Below are 20,353 nucleotides of genomic sequence, written 5' to 3'. Positions count from 1 at the left end.
TTTTTTTTTCTGACAAAGAAAAATGGCCAAAATTAAAAAAAAAAAAACAGTGCTTTCAGTCCTCAAATAATGCAAAGAAAACAAGTTTATAATCATTTAGACACAACAATACTAATGTTTTAACTCAGGTTCAGAAATCAATATTTTGTGGAATAACCATGATTTTTAATCCCAGCTTTCATGCGTCTTGGCATGCTTTCCACCAGTCTTTCACACTGCACCTGGTGCAAAAATGTAAGCAGTTCTTCTTTGTTTGATGGCTTGTGACTATCCATCATCCTCTTAATAACATTCCAGAGGTTTTCAATGGGGTTCAGGTCTGGAGATTGGGCTGCCCATGACAAGGTTTTGATGTGGTGGTCTCTTAATTTTTTCCAGAGCTATATAGTAGCATAATATGTTGGCGGAAAGTAATCTTAGAGTAAAAGAATAGAGAAGAGAAATATTTTTCCAAGTCTGTAAATAGGTTATTTTTTTTATTTTATTAAAAATAATTGCATTTTCGGCATAATAAATTCACATCATGTACCATACTGTATCAAATAAACAATCGAGGTTTACAATAAACATAGATTCTTAAACTCAGGAAACTAATCTTCCATGAAATCAACTAAAGTTTATAAAAAAAATAGAAGAGAGAAAAATAATAATAATAAAAAACAAAAAAAAACTAACAGAATCTAAGCTTCAGGTCCTCTAGTATGTCAGTACATTTCATCCTAGCAAATATTAATGATGGTGACCGGATCCAGAATGGTGGTGAAATTCCTGCCCTTGGAATAATGGATGAATTAATGGGTGTAATTGCAGTGTGGGGGGCATACCTGTGCTGGGGTGCGGAGTAAAGAGGGTTGGTATGAGGGTTGCATGAGGTATGGCCTGAATGGTCAAGTGTGGAGGGTGAATGGCTGCTGCGGAAACTAAGTGTAATGGGTGCGCCAGTGCATGCCCAATAATTGGCGGCGGGGTTGGAAAAAGGGTCGGTGTTAATGATGAAGAAAGGGAAATGGGAGAAAATTGAGATTGGGCGAAATGATTGAGATGAGGCAATGGAAAATGATTGACATGGGGGTGCATGGAAGCCGTGACGGCATATCGCTGCATCAGTGCATGGTGGATAGTGACGATGGAGGGATGATGTTGGATGGACACCGGCTGAATGGTTTGTGCAGTTGAGAAGACAGCAGAGCCATTTGTTGGCAAAGCTTTAAAATGCTTTGTCAACAGCTGCTTCTGCATATGCTGTTGTGCCTGCATTTGCAATATTTTATACTTATCGACTTCATCTGGTGAAAATGTTACGGGCTGTTGTGCTAAAGGAGGACCAGATGATTTATGATGCAGCCTATTGTCCATTTTCCTAAAATCCTGCATAGTACAGTCATAAAAACATTTTAGATTTCCATCCATAAGACTCAGTTTTGTATTTACATCGTGTCGCCCCAATCTCAATGATTCTTCTTTGGTCTCTGGTGAATTGATTTCACTAGGATGTCTGAGAGAGGGCAAAGGACAAGAGACGTTAAGGTCAACTGGGTCAGGGCTTTGCATAATTGGTTGTTCCTCACAAATTAATTGTCCTTCAACTGCAGTTCTATTTTCTGTGTTTATTTGAATAAAATTATCCAAAATATTGGAATCACAATTGGTCATCTCTGTGACTTCACAGCCTTCTGACCCATCAGGCAGACCACTGCTAAGATTTCCTTTCATGTGGTTCTTACTACAAAAATCTAAATGGTTGCTACTAGATTTTGCTTCATCATGCACTTTCACATCTACCATTCCATAACCTAAATAGTTACAATTTACAGAAGAAGAGCATCGAGAGGGTTCACTAAAGTCAACATATTCCACTGTCCTGTTCTTCTCTCCAACTGTTTGGGTTGACCCCAATTTTCCCTCTAAATGCGAACCCAAAACCAATAATTCTTGGTTATTGTCTTTTTCAAGTTCTACTATATTTTTGGAAGTACTGTTTTGACAGTTTACCAAAAGAGGTGTCACATCTTGAAGATGACACTGAAGAAAGTCTTTTGTGGCACTAGGGTCAGAACCTTCTGAATTAATAGGACTTCTAAGGGGATTTGGGAGGTCAATAATTTCTTCGGGGGAAGTACATAAATTATAAACTCTTGATTCCACAGTTTTTATATTATCTTCTTGTATGAAATTAAACTTTTCTCCTACACTATCTGTTTCCAAGTCATTTTGTTTTTTCCGATATTTGTTCCTCGCATGTTTGGGGCATAGGAAGTGCTCTACATTGTCGTTCCTTGATATCTCACTGAATGTGTTGTGCTTATGGCGTTTGCATTTGCAAATCAACTTTTTATCCACATCAATGCTGTTCCTTTCAGAAGACATATCATTTTTGTGCTGTGCTTGTCTCCAATTGTCTCCATTCGAGGATATCTCTTGACTCAATGTGCAGCTGAGATGTTCCTTATATCTGCATGATGAATTACTGCTCAAGGAAGAACTAGAATAGGACAGCTGTGAGGAGGATGTTTTATGCGATATATCGGAATTTGTATCACTATCAGAATCTTTCCAACCACCAATATCTTCTTGATGACTCTCTGTAGATGTTTTAGAGTCATACAGTTTGTCCTTCCGAAGGCCATCATGGTGCAGATATTTTCTTCTGTTCCTTTTTTCCTTACAGCATCCATTTTCCTTAACCATGCAGAGATCTGTTTGACCACGGGAAGATCTTTTGCGTTTTCTAGAATGACAACTTTCCCTAATAGCATTTTTCCGTGAATGAATAAAATAGTTGGAAAGTTGAGGTTCATTTTCATAAGAATTAATATTCTTAGCTTTATGTGTGAATCCCATTATTGTTTGATATTTATCAGAGCTTTCCATGTCTTTTTCTATTAAGTCTTGTAGGAACACACCTCTCTTCGGCTCTGAAGGTGGACTATCCAGGCTACTTTCCACCACTTTCTCTACATTAAAACCTGAGGTCTTGTTTGCGTAACTTTGACTATGTCGATCCATATCTTTGCATCTAACAGTTTCTCTATTATTTGGCTTTCTCATCTTATTTTTAGGAGAACCTTTAAAATCAAAATATAATGGGTTGCAGGCGTAGGATATCGAGGGCTGAGTTTTTGTAAACAAGAGGAGTTCTGTTGGCCACTGGAGAATGGTATTGCCATCTTTGCTCAAAACATTAAGAAAAGATAGTGCATTAGTTTGAGTATTGGTATTTACAGATTCACCTAATGAGTGCCCTGGGGCTAGGAATTCACGTGGGTCTTCATGAGGATCATTAGTTGTCTCGCAATTTCCTTCTTTTGACTTGCAGCTAAGCTCATCCTCGGCTTGTTTTTGTGAAAGTAAATTGGAAAAATGCTCAATTAATATTGCATCTGCAACAGTGTGCTTACTGGAACAAGTCTCTTCAACTCCGATCTGCGTTTGGCAATGGGATTCTTTAGAAGTCTCAGAAGTTGGCTCGGTCTCCGAAGGAACATTTACTTCTTTTTGACTCTGTTGATCTGTACAACAAGTGTCTGGAGAATGTATATTCTCTGTTACGTTTGATTGGGCAATTTCGTTTTGTTCCTTTGAGCTTTCCTGACTGCTTCTGTCATCCTTAAATGTCTCTGCATTCGCAGGCATGTTGTCTGGCAGGGACAAGGCTGTTTCATCTGGTTCAGAGGACGCATTGGTTTCCGCTACGCTTTCATTTAGGTGTGCATAGTGTCGAAAGCTTACAGACATTTGCTTTGCTTTATGGTGAAGAAATTGGTTGTATTCATTTACTTCATCCAGACTCTCATTGAAAACCGATGCTGAAGAATCCAGCTTTAGTAATGCCTTCTTAGAGAAGCAGAATGAGACGCCAGCTCTATTGTTGACGCTGCTGCTGTTCGAGAGAGGAACCTGTACCTGGTTCTGCTTTTCAACAAAGCAGCAGCTGCTATCTTTCAACACCTCTCCGTCAAATATAATGTCTGGTTTCTTCTCTTCAGTACTGCCGCTACTGCTGGTGACGGTTTCTGAGCTGCACATGACGGCACATCTCAGATTTGCAATTTTCTCATCCTTTTCAGTAATGAAATCTTCCTGGGGTCCTTTTAATCTGGGCGCTTTAAATAAAGGAACCTCATCGGCAATACTGAAAGGCAAAAAAAAAAAATTAATGAAAGGGCATTAAACAAAATATCAAAGTATAGACTGTAAGTACAAAGTATAATAAGTGTTGAAAGGCATTATTTCTATTTGTTTAGATTTTCAAACAATATCTTTGGCTAACTTCACACCACATATGGCCCAGACCTGTGTCTATATGATAATATAAGTTTGTGGACTTTAACTCCTTAACCCCCAAGAGTGGTTTGCACGTTAATGACCGGGCCAATTTTTACAATTCTAACCACTGTCCCTTTATGAGGTTATAACTCTGGAACGCTTGGATTCTGGTGATTCTGACATTGTTTTCTCATGACATATTGTACTTCATGATAGTGGTAAAATTTCCTTGACATTACTTGCGTTTATTTGTGAAAAAAAATTAAATTTTGCTAAAATTTTCAAAATTTCGCAATTTTCCAACTCTGAATTTTCATGCTCTTAAATCACACAAAATACTTAATAAGTAACATTTCCCACATGTCTACTTTACATCAGCACAATTTTGGAACCCCAATTTTTTTTTGTTAGGGAGTTATAAGGGTTAAATTTGACCAGCAATTTCTCATTTTCACAACACCATTTTTTTAGGAACCACATCACATTTGAAGTCACTTTGAGGGGTCTATATGATAGAAAATACCCAAGTGTGACACCATTCTCAAAACTGCACCCCTCAAGGTGCTCAAAATCACATACAAGAAGTTTATTAACCCTTCAGGTGTTTCACAGGAATTTTTGGAAGGTTTAAAAAAAAATGTTTTACTTTTTTCTCACAAACAATTTACTTCGGATCCAATTTCTTTTATTTTACTAAGGGTAACAGGAGAAATTGAACCCCAAAAGTTGTTGTGCAATATGTCCTGAGTACGCAGAAACCGCATATGTGGGGGGAACCACTGTTTGGGTGCATGGCAGAGCTCAGAAGGGAAGGAGTGCCGTTTGACTTTTCAATGCAAAATTGGCTGGAATTGAGATAGCACGCCATGTCGCGTTTGGAGAGCCCCTGATGTGCCTAAACAGTGGAAATCCCCCACAAGTAACACTATATTGGAAAGTAGACCCCTTAAGGAACTTATCTAGATGTGTGGTGAGTATTTGGACCCACCAAGTGCCTCACAGAAGTTTATAATGTATAGCCTTATAAATAAAAAATCATATTTTTTCACAAAAATGATATTTTCGCCCCAATTTTTTATTTTCCCAAGGGTAAAAGAAGAAATTGGACCCCAAAAGTTGTTGTGCAATTTGTCCTGAGTACGCTGTTACCCCATATGTGGTGGTAAACCACTGTTTGGGCGCATGGCAGAGCTTGGAAGGGAAGGAGCGCTGTTTGACTTTTCAATGCAAAATTGACTGGAATTGAGATAGGACGCCATGTCGCGTTTGGAGAGCCCCTGATGTGCCCAAACAGTGGAAACCCCCCACAAGTGACACCATTTTGGTAAGTAGACCCCCTAGGGAACTTATCTAGATGTGTTGTGAGAACTTTGAACCCCCAAGTGTTTCATTACAGTTTATAATGCAGAGCCGTGAAAATAAAAAATCCTTTTTTTCCACAAAAATGATATTTAAGCCCCCAGTTTTGTATTTTTCCAAGGGTAACAGGAGAAATTGGATGCCAAAAGTTGTTGTCCAATTTTTCTTGAGTATGCTGATACCCCATATGTGGGGGAAACCACCATTTGGGCACATGGCAGGGCTCAGAAGGGAAGGAGCACCGTTTGGAATGCAGACTTAGATCGAATGGTCTGCGGGCATCACGTTGCATTTGCAGAGCCCCTAATGTACCTAAACAGTGGAAACCCCCACAAGTGACACCATTTTGGAAAGTAGACCCCCTAAGGAACTTATCTAGATGTGTTGTGAGAACTTTGAACCCCCAAGTGTTTCACTACAGTTTATAACGCAGAGCCGTGAAAATAAAAAATCTTTTTTTCCCACAAAAATGATTTTTTAGCCACCAAATTTTTATTTTCCCAAGGGTAACAAGAGAAATTGGACCCCAAAATTTGTTGTCCAATTTGTCCTGAGTACGCTGATGCCCCATATGTTGGGGTAAACCCCTGTTTGGGCGTACGGGAGAGCTCGGAAGGGAAGGAGCACTGTTTTACTTTTTCAATTCAGAATTGGCTGGAATAAGATAGGATGCCAGGTCGCATTTGGAGAGCCCCTGATGTGCCTAAACAGTGAAAAAAAAACAATTCTAACTCTATCCCTAACCTCAACACACCCCTAACTCTAATCCCAACCCTAACCACACCCCTAACCCCAACACACCCCTAACCCCAACACACCCCTAACCCTAATCCCAACCCTAACCACACCCCAAACTCCAACACACCCCAAACCCTAATCCCAACCATAACCCTAACCACACCCCTAACCCTGACACACTCCTAACCCTAATCCCAAGTGTAAATGTAATCCAAACCCTAACCCTAACTTTAGCCCCAACACTAACCCTAACTTTAGCCCCAACCCTAACTCTAACATTAACCCTAACCCTAACTGTAGCCCTAACCCTAACTTTAGCTCTAACTCTAACCCTCATGGGAAAATAGAAATAAATACATTTTTTATTGTATTATTTTTCCCTAACTGAGGCGGTGATAAAGGGGAGTTTGATTTACTATTTATAGCGGGTTTTTATAGCGGGTTTTTTTGTTTAGCAGCCGTCACACACTAAAAGACGCTTTTTATTGCAAAAAATATTTTTTGCGTTACCACATTTTGAGAGCTATAATTTTTTTATATTGTGGTCCAGAGTCGTGTGAGGTCTTGTTATTTGCAGGACGAGTTGATGTTTTTATTGGTACCATTTTTGGGCATATGACATTTTTTGATCGCTTTTTATCCTGATTTTTGTTAGGCAGAATGACCAAAAACCAGCAATTCATGAATTTCTTTTGGGGGGGGTGTTTATACCGTTCCGCGTTTGGTAAAATTGATAAAGCAGTTTTATTCTTCAGGTCAGTACCATTACAGCAATACCTCATTTATATTTTTTTTATGTTTTGGCACTTTTATACAATAAAAGCTATTTTATAGAAAAAATAATTATTTTTGCACCTCTTTATTCTGAGGGCTATAACTTTTTTATTTTTTCGCTGATGACTCTGTATTGCGGCTCGTTTTTTGCAGGACAAGATGACGATTTCAGTGGTACCATGTTTATTTATATCCGTCTTTTTGATCATCGACTTATTCCACTTTTTGTTCAGCGGTATGATGATAAAGCATTGTTTTTTGCCTCGTTTTTTTTTTACGGTGTTCACTGAAAGCGGCGATGGTAATTATGTGTACTTTTATTGTTTTTTTTATTTACATAAAGATCTGTATTTATTGGAACAATATTTTTTTCTTTATTTAGGAATTTTTATTTTTTTTAAAAGTTAATATTTTTTAAAAACTTTTTTACATTGTCCCAGGGTGGGACATCACTGTATAGTGTCAGATCACTGATCTGACACTTTGCTAAACACTGTGTCAGATCAGCGATCTGACTGGCAGTGCAGAAGGCTTGCCGGTGCCTGCTCTCAGCAGGCACTTGCAAGCCACCTCCCTGCAAGACCCGGAAGGCCCCCTGCGACCATCTTGGATCCGGGGCCTGCAGGGAGGAGGACGGAGGAGACGCTTGGAACAACGCGATCACATCGCGTTGTTCTGAGGGTCTCAGGGAAGCACACAGGGAGCCCCCTGCTTCCCTATGCCACCAGAACGCTGCGATCATGTTTGATCACAGTGTTTCGGGGGTTAATATGCTGGGAGCTGACAATATTCACAGGAATATGAATGTGTCGCATCAATTTATGTCTTTTTACATCAAATAAGGAATTTGCACTTCAGACCTTATGGGGCATCATAACATAGAACCAGACCCCAATCAGAGGACAATAAAACATTCACTCCTTATCTATGAACTGTTCCAATATGTATGAACACAACTGTTTATCCCTCTCCCATAATGACAGTTGAGGACTCTTAATCTAATATATAAAGCTGAATGTGTGTGTGTGTATGTGTGTGTGTATGTCCGGGATTGGCATCTGCACCGTCGCAGCTACAGCCACAAAATTTTGCACAGTCACACGTCTGGACCCTGAGAGCGTCATAGGCTATGTTGTGAGGTGAAATTTTAACCCCGTGCTTTCCAATTCACCAAACAATTTTGCCCCTATCTACATAATGGGGAAAAAGTGAAAGGAAAAGTGTTGGAGGCGTCGCAGCTACAGCCACAAAATTTTGCACAGTCACACGTCTGGACCCTGAGGGCGTCATAGGCTACGTTGTGAGGTGAAATTTTAACTCCGCACTTTCCAATTCACCAAACAATTTTGCCCCTATCTACATAAAGGGAAAAAATGAAAGGAAAAGTGTAGGAGGCAAATTGACAGCTGCCAGATGTGAACAAGGGGGACTTAAAGAATGAGAGCGATGGCGCCAAAGAGTATATACCTATACAGTTGCTAAGGTGGGGCCCCGACATGGGATACTCACCACACACGGGGATATGAACACACACAAAATGCGCCACACACTACCACGTGCTTGAACACATATTACCCTCAGCACAAATTTCACCACAAATACACCAACCTCGCCACATAAAAGTCGAAACACAAAAGTCGCCACTCAAAACTCGCCACGCGCAGAACTCGCCACATGCAAAAACTAGGCTCACGCAAAACTCGCCACAAGTGCAAAACTCACCTCATCAAAAACTCGCCACACGCAGAACTTGCACACGCGGAAAAATTGCCACATGCACAAAAGTTGCAACACATGCAAAATTGCCTCACACAAAACTTGCACATACTCAAAAGGCACCACACATAAAACTCGCCACGCGCAAAACTCGCCATGCGCAAAACTTGCTGCACACAACTTGCTACACTAACCTGTCACATGCAACTCGACACACAGAAAGTTGCTACACGCATGTTGCCACACAAAACTCATCTCACAAAAGTCGCTACATGCATGTCGCCACACGCAACTCAACACACACAACTTGACAAACGAAACTCGCCCTAAAACACACACAAGTCTGGAATTATCCTTCAAAAATAAAAATCTGATTAATAAGCAGACAAACTACAACAAATGTACCATATAGGAAATACGGCAGTTGTCAGTCACATGACCTGTCTATTATGTGTATGTGTGAGCTAATATATACTGCCAGGGGGGAGGGCTTCCTGTTGGCTGGGGATTTATCTGGCTGCCAATTTAGCTTACAAATACTGAGGTAAAAATACTGAGCAAATAACGTGTGAACGAGGTTTAATACAGGAGGAGATGGCACACAGGTATATACTATATACAGGGGAGATGACACACAGATATATACTATACACAGGAGAGATGACACACAGGTATATACTATATAGAGGAGGAGATGACATACAGGTACATATATATACAGGAGGAGATGACATACAGGTATATACTATATACAGGAGGATGTGACATACAGGTATATGCTATATATAGAAGATGACATGCGGGTATATACTATATACAGGAGGAGATGACACACAGATATATACTATATACAAGGGAGATGACACAGGTATATACTATATACAGGAGGAGATGACATACAGGTATATACTATATATAGAAGGAGATGACATTCAGGTATATACTATATATAGGGGATATGACACAGCAGGTATATACTATATACAGGGGAGATGACATAAAGGTATATACTATATACAGGAGATGACATACAGATGTATACTATATATAAGGGAGATGACAAACATGTATATACTGAGGTGATGAGGTGAAAATGAGAGGTGTGAGGTGAAAATGAAAAGGTGTGAGTGCAAAATGAGAGGAGTGAGGAAAAATAGTGGAGTGATCAGAAAATGACAGATGTGAGGTTGAAATGACAAGTGTTAGGGGGGAATGAGAGGAGTGAGGGAGAAAATGAGATTTGTGAGTGAGAAAATGAGAGGTGTGAGGGAGAAAATGAGAGATGTGAGGGGGAAAATGAAAGATGTGATTGGGAAAATGAGAGGCGTGATGGGAAAATAAGAGAAGTGAGGTGCTATAACTAACCACAGATATTTACTATGCCCAAGCAACGCCGGGCTCTTCAGCTAGTCTAATATATAAAGCTGAATGTGTGTATGTGTGTATGTGTGTGTGTATGTCCGGGATTGGCATCTACAGCCACAAAATTTTGCACAGTAACACGTCTGGACCCCGAGAGCGTCATAGGATATGTTGTGAGGCAAAATTTTAACCCTGCGCGTTCCAATTCCCCAAACAATTTTGCCCCTATCTACATAATGGGGAAAAAGTGAAAGGAAAAGTGTTGGAGGCGTCGCAGCTACAGCCACAAAATGTTTCACAGTCACACGTCTGGACCCTGAGAGCGTCATAGGCTATGTTGTGAGGTGAAATTTTAACTCCGCGCTTTCCAATTCACCAAACAATTTTGCCCTTATCTACATAATGGGGAAAAAGTGAAAGGAAAAGTGTTGGAGGCAAATTGACAGCTACCAGATGTGAACAAGGGGGACTTAAAGAATGAGAGCGATGGCGCCAAAGAGTATATACCGTACAGATGCTAAGGTGGGGCCCTGACATGGGATACTCACCACACACGGGGATATGAACACACACACAAAAGGCGCCACAAACTATCACGTGCTTGAACGCATATACCGCCCTTAGCACACATTTCACCACACATACACCAACCTCGCCACATAAAAGTCGAAACACAAAAGTCGCCGCTCAAAACTCGCCACATGCAAAACTAGACTAACGCAAAACTCGCCACACGTGCAAAACTCACCTCATGGAAAACTCGCCACACGCAAAACTTGCACACGCAGAAAAATTGCTACATGCACAAAAGTTGCAACACATGCAAAAGTTGCCTCACTCAAAACTTGCACCACACATAAAACTCGCCACGCACAAAACTCGCCATGTGCAAAACTTGCTGCACACAACTTGCTACACTAACCTGTCACATGCAAAAAGTTGCTACACGCATGTCGCCACACAAAACTCATCTACAAAAGTCGCTACATGCATGTCGCCACATGCAACTCAACACACACAACTTGACACATGAAACTCGCCCTAAAACACACACAAGTCTGGTATTATCCTTCAAAAATAAAAATCTGATTAATAAGCAGACAAACTACAAGAGCAACAAATGTACCATATAGGAAATACGGCAGCTGTCAGTCACATGACCTGTCTATTATGTGTATGTGTGAGCTAATATATACTGCCAGGGGGGAGGGCTTCCTGTTGGCTGGGGATTTATCAGGCTGCCAATTTAGTACTATATACAGGAGAGAGGACACACAGGTATATACTATATACAGGAGGAGATGACACATGTATATACTATATACAGGAGGAGATGACACACAGGTATATACTATATACAGGAGAAGATAACACAGGTATATACTATATACAGGAGGAGATGACTTACAGGTATATACTATATACAGGAGCAGAGGACACACGTATATACTATACACAGGAGGAGATGACACACAGGTATATACTATATACAGGAGGAGATGACACATGTATATACTATATACAGGAGCAGATGACACACAGGTATATACTATATACAGGAGAAGATAACACAGGTATATACTATATACAGGAGGAGATGACTTACAGGTATATACTATATACAGGAGCAGAGGACACACGTATATACTATATACAGGAGGAGATGACACACAGGTATATACTATATACAGGAGGAGATGACACACAGGTATATACTATATACAGGAGCAGATGACATACAGGTATATACTATATACAGGAGGAGATGACATCCTGGTATATACTATATACAGGGGAGATGACATACAGGTACATACTATATACAGGGGCGATGACACAGGTATATACTATATACAGTGGAGATGACATAAAGGTATATACTATATACTGGAGGAGATGACACACAGGTATATACTATATAAAAGAGGAGATGACACATAGGTATAGAGGAGGAGAGGACATACAGCAGGTATATAATATATCCAGGGGAGATGACATACAGGTATATACTATATACAGGAGATGACATACAGGTATATACTATATATAGGAGGAGATGACATACAGGTATATAGTATATACAAAAGAGACATACAGGTATATAATATATACAGGAGGAGATGACACATGGGTATATACAATATACAGGAGGAGATGACATACAGCAGGTATATACTATTTACAGGGGAGATGGCATACAGGTATATACTATATACAAGAGAAGACATACAGGTGTATACTATATATAAGGGATATGACAAACATGTATATACTGAGGTGAAAATGAGGGGTGTGAGGTGAAAATGAAAAGGTGTGAGTGCAAAATGAGAGGAGTGAGGGAAAATAGTGGAGTGATCGGAAAATGACAGATGTGAGGTCGAAATGACAAGTGTTAGGGGGGAATGAGAGGAGTGAGGGGGAAAATGAGAGGTGTAAGGGAGAAAATGAGAGGTGTAAGGGAGAAAATGAGAGGCATGATGGGAAAATAAGAGACGTGAGGTGCTATAACTAACCACAGATATTTACTATGCCCAGGCAACGCCAGGCTCATCAGCTAGTCTAATATATAAAGCTGAATGTGTGTGTGTATGTCCGGGATTGGCATCTGCACCATCCCAGCTACAGCCACAAAATTTTGCACAGTCACACGTCTGGACCCCGAGAGCGTCATAGGCTATGTTGTAAGGCGAAATTTTAACCCCGCTTGTTCCAATTCACCAAACAATTTTGCCCCTATCTACATAATGGGGAAAAAGTGAAAGGAAAAGTGTTGGAGGCAAATTGACAGCTACCAGATGTGAACAAGGGGGACTTAAAGAATGAGAGCGATGGCGCAAAAGAGTATATTCTGTACAGTTGCTAAGGTGGGGCCCCACCATGCGATACTCACCACACACGGGGATATGAACACACACACAAAATGCGCCACATTTACCACCCTCAGCACACATTTCACCACACATAGACCAACCTCGCCACATAAAAGTCGAAACACAAAAGTCGCCGCTCAAAACTCACCACATGCAAAACTCGCCACATGCAAAACTAGGCTCACGCAAAACTCGCCACACGTGCAAAACTCAGCTCATGGAAAACTCGCCACACGCAAAACTTGCACACGTGGAAAAATTGCCACATGCACAAAAGTTGCAACACATGCAAAAATTGCCTCACACATAAATAGCACATACTTAAAACGCACCACACATAAAACTCGCCACGCGCAAAACTCGCCATGCGCAAAACTTGCTGCACACAACTTGCTACACTAACCTGTCACATAGAACTCGACACACAAAAAGTTGCTACACGCATGTTGCCACACAAAACTCATCTCACAAAAGTTGCTACACGCATGTCGCCACACAAAACTCATCTTACAAAAGTCGCTACATGCATGTCGCCACACGCAACTCAACACACACAACTTGACACATGAAACTCGCCCTAAAACACACACAAGTCTGGTATCATCCTTCAAAAATAAAAATCTGATTAACAAGCAGACAAACTACAAGAGCAACAAATGTACCATATAGGAAATACGGCAGCTGTCAGTCACATGACCTGTCTATTATGTGTATGTGTGAGCTAATATATACTGCCAGGGGGAGGGCTTCCTGTTGGCTGGAGATTTATCAGGCTGCCAATTTAGCTTACAAATACTGAGGTAAAAATACTGAGTAAATAATGTGTGAACGAGGTCTAATACAGGAGGAGATGACATACAGGTACATACTATATACAGGGGAGATGACACACAGATATATACTATATACAGGAGAGATGACACACAGGTATATACTATATACATGGGAGATGACATACAGGTACATACTATATACAAGGGAGATGACATACAGGTACATACTATATACAGGGGAGATGACATACAGGTATATACTATATTCAGGGGAGATGACACACAGGTATATACTACATACCGGAGGAGATTACCCACAGGTATATACTATATACAGGGGAGATGACATACAGGTATATTTTTTATACAGGGGAGATGACTTACAGGTATATACTTTATACAGGAGGAGATGACACACAGGTATATACTACATACCGGAGGAGATTACCCACAGGTATATACTATATACAGGAGGAGATGACATACAGGTATATTTTTTATACAGGGGAGATGACTTACAGGTATATACTTTATACAGGAGGAGATGACACACAGGTATATACTATATACAGGAGGAGATGACACACAGGTATATACTATATACAGGAGGAGATGACACACAGGTATATACTATATGCAGGGGAGATGACACACAGGTATATACTATATACAGGAGGAGATGACATACAGGTATATACTATATACAGGAGATGACACACACATATATAATATATACAGGGGAGATGACACACAGGTATATACTATATACAGGAGGAGATGACACACTGGTATATACTATATACAGGGGAGATGACATACAGGTACATACTATATACAAGGGAGATGACATACAGGTACATACTATATACAGGGGAGATGACATACAGGTATATACTATATTCAGGGGAGATGACACACAGGTATATACTACATACCGGAGGAGATTACCCACAGGTATATACTATATACAGGAGGAGATGACACACAGGTATATACTATATACAGGGGAGGTGACACACACGTATATACTATATACAGGGGAGATGACACACAGGTATATACTATATACAGGAGGAGATGACATACAGGTATATACTATATACAGGAGATGACACACACATATATACTATATACAGGGGCGATGACACACATGTATATACTATATACAGAAGGAGATGGCACACTGGTATATACTATATACAGGGGAGATGACACACAGGTATATACTATATACAGGGAAGATGACACACAGGTATATACTATATACAGGGGAGATGACACACAGGTGCATACTATATACAGGGGAGATGACACACAAGTATATACTATATACAGGGGAGATGACACACAGGTATATACTATATACAGGGGAGATGACACACAGGTATATACTATATACAGGAGCAGATGACACACAGGTATATACTATATACAGGAGGAGATGACTTACAGGTATATACTTTATACAGGAGGAGCTGACACACAGATATATACTATATACAGGGGAGATGACACAGGTATATACTATATACAGGAGGAGATGACATACAGGTATATACTATATACAGGAGATGACACACACATATATACTATATACAGGGGCGATGACACACAGGTATATACTATATACAGAAGGAGATGGCACACTGGTATATACTATATACAGGGGAGATGACACACAGGTATATACTATATACAGGGAAGATGACACACAGGTATATACTATATACAGGGGAGATGACACACAGGTGCATACTATATACAGGGGAGATGACACACAAGTATATACTATATACAGGGGAGATGACACACAGGTATATACTATATACAGGGGAGATGACACACAGGTATATACTATATACAGGAGCAGATGACACACAGGTATATACTATATACAGGAGGAGATGACTTACAGGTATATACTTTATACAGGAGGAGATGACATACTGGTATATACTATATACAAGGGAGATGACATACAGGTACATACTATATACAGGGGAGATGACATACAGGTACATACTATATACAGGGGAGATGACATACAGGTATATTTTTTATACAGGGGAGATGACTTACAGGTATATACTTTATACAGGAGGAGATGACACACAGGTATATACTATATACAGGAGGAGATGACACACAGGTATATACTATATACAGGAGGAGATGACACACAGGTATATACTATATGCAGGGGAGATGACACACAGGTATATACTATATACAGGAGGAGATGACATACAGGTATATACTATATACAGGAGATTACACACACATATATCATATATACAGGGGAGATGACACACAGGTATATACTATATACAGGAGGAGATGACACACTGGTATATACTATATACAGGGGAGATGACATACAGGTACATACTATAAACAGGGGAGATGACACACAGGTATATACTATATACAGGGGAGATGACACACAGGTATATACTATATACAGGGGAGATGACACGCAGGTATATACTATATGCAGGAGGAGATGACACACCGGTATATACTATATGCAGGAGGAGATGACACACAGGTATATACTATATACAGGAGGAGATGACATACAGGTACATACTATATACAGGAGGAGATGACGCACAGATATATACTATATACAGGAGCAGATGACATACAGGTATATACTATATACAGGAGGAGATGGCACAAAGGTATATACTATATACAGGAGGAGATGACACACAGGTATATACTATGTACAGGTGAGATGACATACAGGTACATAGTATATACAGGAGCAGATGACACACAGGTATATACTATATACAGGAGGAGATGACTTACAGGTACAGTATATACAGGAGGAGATGACACATGGGTATATAGAGGAGGAGATGACATACAGCAGGTGTATACTATATACAGGGGAGATGACATACAGGTATATACTATATACAGGAGGAGATGACATACAGGTATATAGTATATACAGAAGAGATGACATACAGGTATATACTATACACAGGAGGAGATGACACATAGGTATATACAATATGCAGGAGATGACATACAGGTGTTTACTATATATAAGGGAGATGACAAACATGTATATACTGAGGGGACAATCAGAGGTGTGAGGTGAAAATGAGGGGTGTGAGGTGAAAATTAAAAGGTGTGAGTGCAAAATGAGAGGAGTGAGGAAAAATAGTGGAGTGATCGGAAAATGAAAGATGTGAGGTTGAAATGACAAGTGTTAGGGGGGAATGAGAGGAGTGAGGGGAAAAATAAGAGGAGTGCGGAGGAAAATGAGAGGTGTAATGGAGAAAATGAGAGATGTGAGGGGGAAAATAAGAGAAGTGAGGTGCTATAACTAACCACAGACATTTACTATGCCCAGGCAACGCCGGGCTCTTCAGCTAGTTCTAAATATTATTCTATCTACTGGCTAACATGGTGCAAAGATATATATCTTTCCTGTACCCGAAAGGTATCATTCTTATCGGGGGACAAGCACCTACACAACCATACCACTACTTCCGCTGCATCCTTCTCAAATTTCTGCTCATGAACCCCCATAGGTCTCCTTACACGTCTCGGCACTCATAGCATGCCTATAGTTTCTTACAGAGAAAAGAAGAAACAGCTTCAGGAGAACATCTGGCATCTCCCATTGCTATAATTAATGATAGCAGAGGGGTCACATTGCGATCATCCCCCTCATGAGAAGTTGCTCAATGCTTATTTCTTATTATTTCAATATTGTCACCTTCCTCCCTGGTTACTGATTACTTCATTACAAGAGCAATTAATTTATGGTGGAGACGATGGTTTACATGATACTATATATAAATATCCTACTCCTACATTATTAGCATTTAATCATCTTTCCTTCTAATTGGGGCAAAATCTTTTAAGCAAATAAAGGTTATATACGTAAAAGCTGTCATTTTGTTGCAATTCCTATTTTTTTTTAGCATTTTTAATGGCTGATTTGCAATAAAAACCATAAAAAATTGTTAATATTTTTAATTCATAATTACTTTTATTATTTAAAATGATTACCGGACATATAATTTGTCATTCCTCTGATAACTGAACTGTAAGGCTATGTTCACACATTGTGTTTTTGCTGTGTTTTTTTGCTGCTTTTTTAAGCAATTTACATTTTACGTTTTAAAGCGGCAGCGAGAGCTATGGGATTTCAGAAATCCCCAGTACATGCTTGTTTTTAAGTGAACTGGAAATCTTCTATTGTTTCTCAATTCTTTCATCAATTTTGCAGCAATTATTCACCTATAGAAAGCAATGAGAAAGTGGAAAAAAGCAATGAGAAAGTGGAAAAAAGCAATGAGAAAGTGGAAAAATGCAGCAAAAATGTTTTTGCGACGTTTTTGGTTAATAAAACTGAATTAAACATATACTGTAGACAAACCACACATGTAGTCCATACCAAAAAAACACTGCACCAAAATGCAGCTTCTTTATTACCAGGAGAGCAGGATTTGGCTATAGAAAACACGCAGCAAAAAGAGCAACATGTGAACGTAGCCTACAGGTTCTACATTTAATGACAGCAAGAAGATGTCATGAAAACAACAGAAAGTGCATTACAAATATGTACTTCCTTTAACCCCTTTTTCGCGTTTTGCGTTTTCGGTTTTCGCTCCCCTCCTTCCCAGAGCCATCACTTTTTTATTTTTCAGTCAATATGGCCATGCAAGGGTTTCTTTTTCGTGGGACAAGTTGTACTTTTGAATAACATCATTGGTTTTACGATGTCGCGCACTAGAAACCAGGAAAAAAATTGCAAGTGCGATGACATTTTTTTTTTTGCTAGGTTCACTAAAGGCTAAAACTGACCTGCCATTATGATTCTCCAGGTCATTACGAGTTCATAGACACCTAACATGTCTAGGTTATGTTTTATCTAATTGGTAAAAAAAATTCTAAACTTTGCTACAAAAAAAAAAAAATTGTGCCATTTTCCGATACCTGTAGCGTCTCTATTTTTCGTGATCTGGGGTCAGGTGAGGGCTTATTTTTGCATGCTGAGCTGACATTTTTAATGATACCAATTTGGTGTAGATACGTTTGATCGCCCGTTATTACATTTTAATGCAATGTTGTGGCGACCAAAAATACATAATTCTGGCGTTTCAAATTTTTTTCTCGCTACGCCATTTAGCAATCAGGTTAATCCTTTTTTTATTGATTGATCGGACGATTCTGAACGCGGCGATACCAAATATGTGTATGTTTGAATTTTTTATTGTTTTATTTTGAATGGGGCGAAAGAGGGGTGATTTAAACTTTTATATATATTTTTTTCATATTTGTCAAAACATTTTTTTTTTACTTTTGCCATGCTTCAATAGCCTCCATGGGAGGCTGGAAGCTGGCACAACTCGATCGGCTCTGCTACATAGGAGTGATCATCAGATATAGAGGTGTTATCAGTCATTGTACAGGAGGAGGAGGTGAGCTGTGACATCACCTATTGTGAATGGTGGATCCTGTGTTATCTACTGTATATAGAGGTGCTATCAGTCATTGTACAGGAGGAGGAGGTGAGCTGTGACATCACCTATTGTGAACGGTGGATCCTGTGTTATGTGCTGTATATAGCGGTGTTATCAGTCATTGTACAGGAGGAGGAGGTGAGCTGTGATATCACCTATTGTGAACGGTGGATCCTGTGTTATGTGCTGTATATAGAGGTGTTATCAGTCATTGTACAGGAGGAGGAGGTGAGCTGTGACATCACCTATTGTGAATGGTGGATCCTGTGTTATCTACTGTATATAGAGGTGTTATCAGTCATTGTACAGGAGGAGGAGGTGAGCTGTGACATCACCTATTGTGAATGGTGGATCCTGTGTTATCTACTGTATATAGAGATGTTATCAGTCATTGTACAGGAGGAGGAGGTGAGCTGTGACATCACCTATTGTGAATGGTGGATCCTGTGTTATCTACTGTGTATAGAGGTGTTATCAGTCATTGTACAGGAGAAGGAGGAGGTGAGCTGTGACATCACCTATTCTGAATGGTGGATCCTGTGTTATCTACTGTATATAGAGGTGTTATCAGTCATTGTACAGGAGGAGGAAGTGAGCTGTGACATCACCTATTGTGAATGGTGGATCCTTTGCTATCTACTGTATATAGAGGTGTTATCAGTCATTGTACAGGGGGAGGAGTTGAGCTGTGACATCACCTATTGTGAATGGTGGATCCTGTGCTATCTACTGTATATAGAGGTGTTATCACTGATTGTACAGGAGGAGGAAGTGAGCTGTGGCATCACCTATTGTGAATGGTGGATCCTGTGTTATCTACTGTATATAGAGGTTTTATCAGTCATTGTACAGGAGGAGGTGAGCTGTGACATCCTCTATTGTGAATGGTGGATCCTGTGTTATCTACTGTATATAGAGGTTTTATCAGTCATTGTACAGGAGGAGGAGGTGAGCTGTGACATCCCCTATTGTGAATGGTGGATCCTGTGCTATCTACTGTACA

The 20,353-nt window shown here is 39.8% G+C and overlaps 1 protein-coding gene across 1 annotated transcript in view; it reads right to left on the bottom strand.

Annotated features, from left to right (window-relative positions):
- Positions 1–450: 450 nt before the first annotated feature.
- ZNF804B (zinc finger protein 804B) overlaps positions 451–20,353 on the bottom strand; it is a 519,337-nt gene continuing 499,434 nt past the window's right edge. Inside the window, exon 4 of the mRNA XM_069729445.1 lies at positions 451–4,132. Within this exon, the coding sequence (XP_069585546.1) occupies positions 730–4,132 (3,403 nt within the window). The 3' untranslated portion in view covers positions 451–729. The remainder of the gene's footprint in view (positions 4,133–20,353) is intronic.

Source organism: Ranitomeya imitator, chromosome 6, assembly GCF_032444005.1.
Source record: "Ranitomeya imitator isolate aRanImi1 chromosome 6, aRanImi1.pri, whole genome shotgun sequence".
Lineage (NCBI taxonomy): Eukaryota > Metazoa > Chordata > Amphibia > Anura > Dendrobatidae > Ranitomeya > Ranitomeya imitator.
Note: the sequence above shows the minus strand (reverse complement) of the source record. Positions and strands in the feature narration are given on the sequence as shown.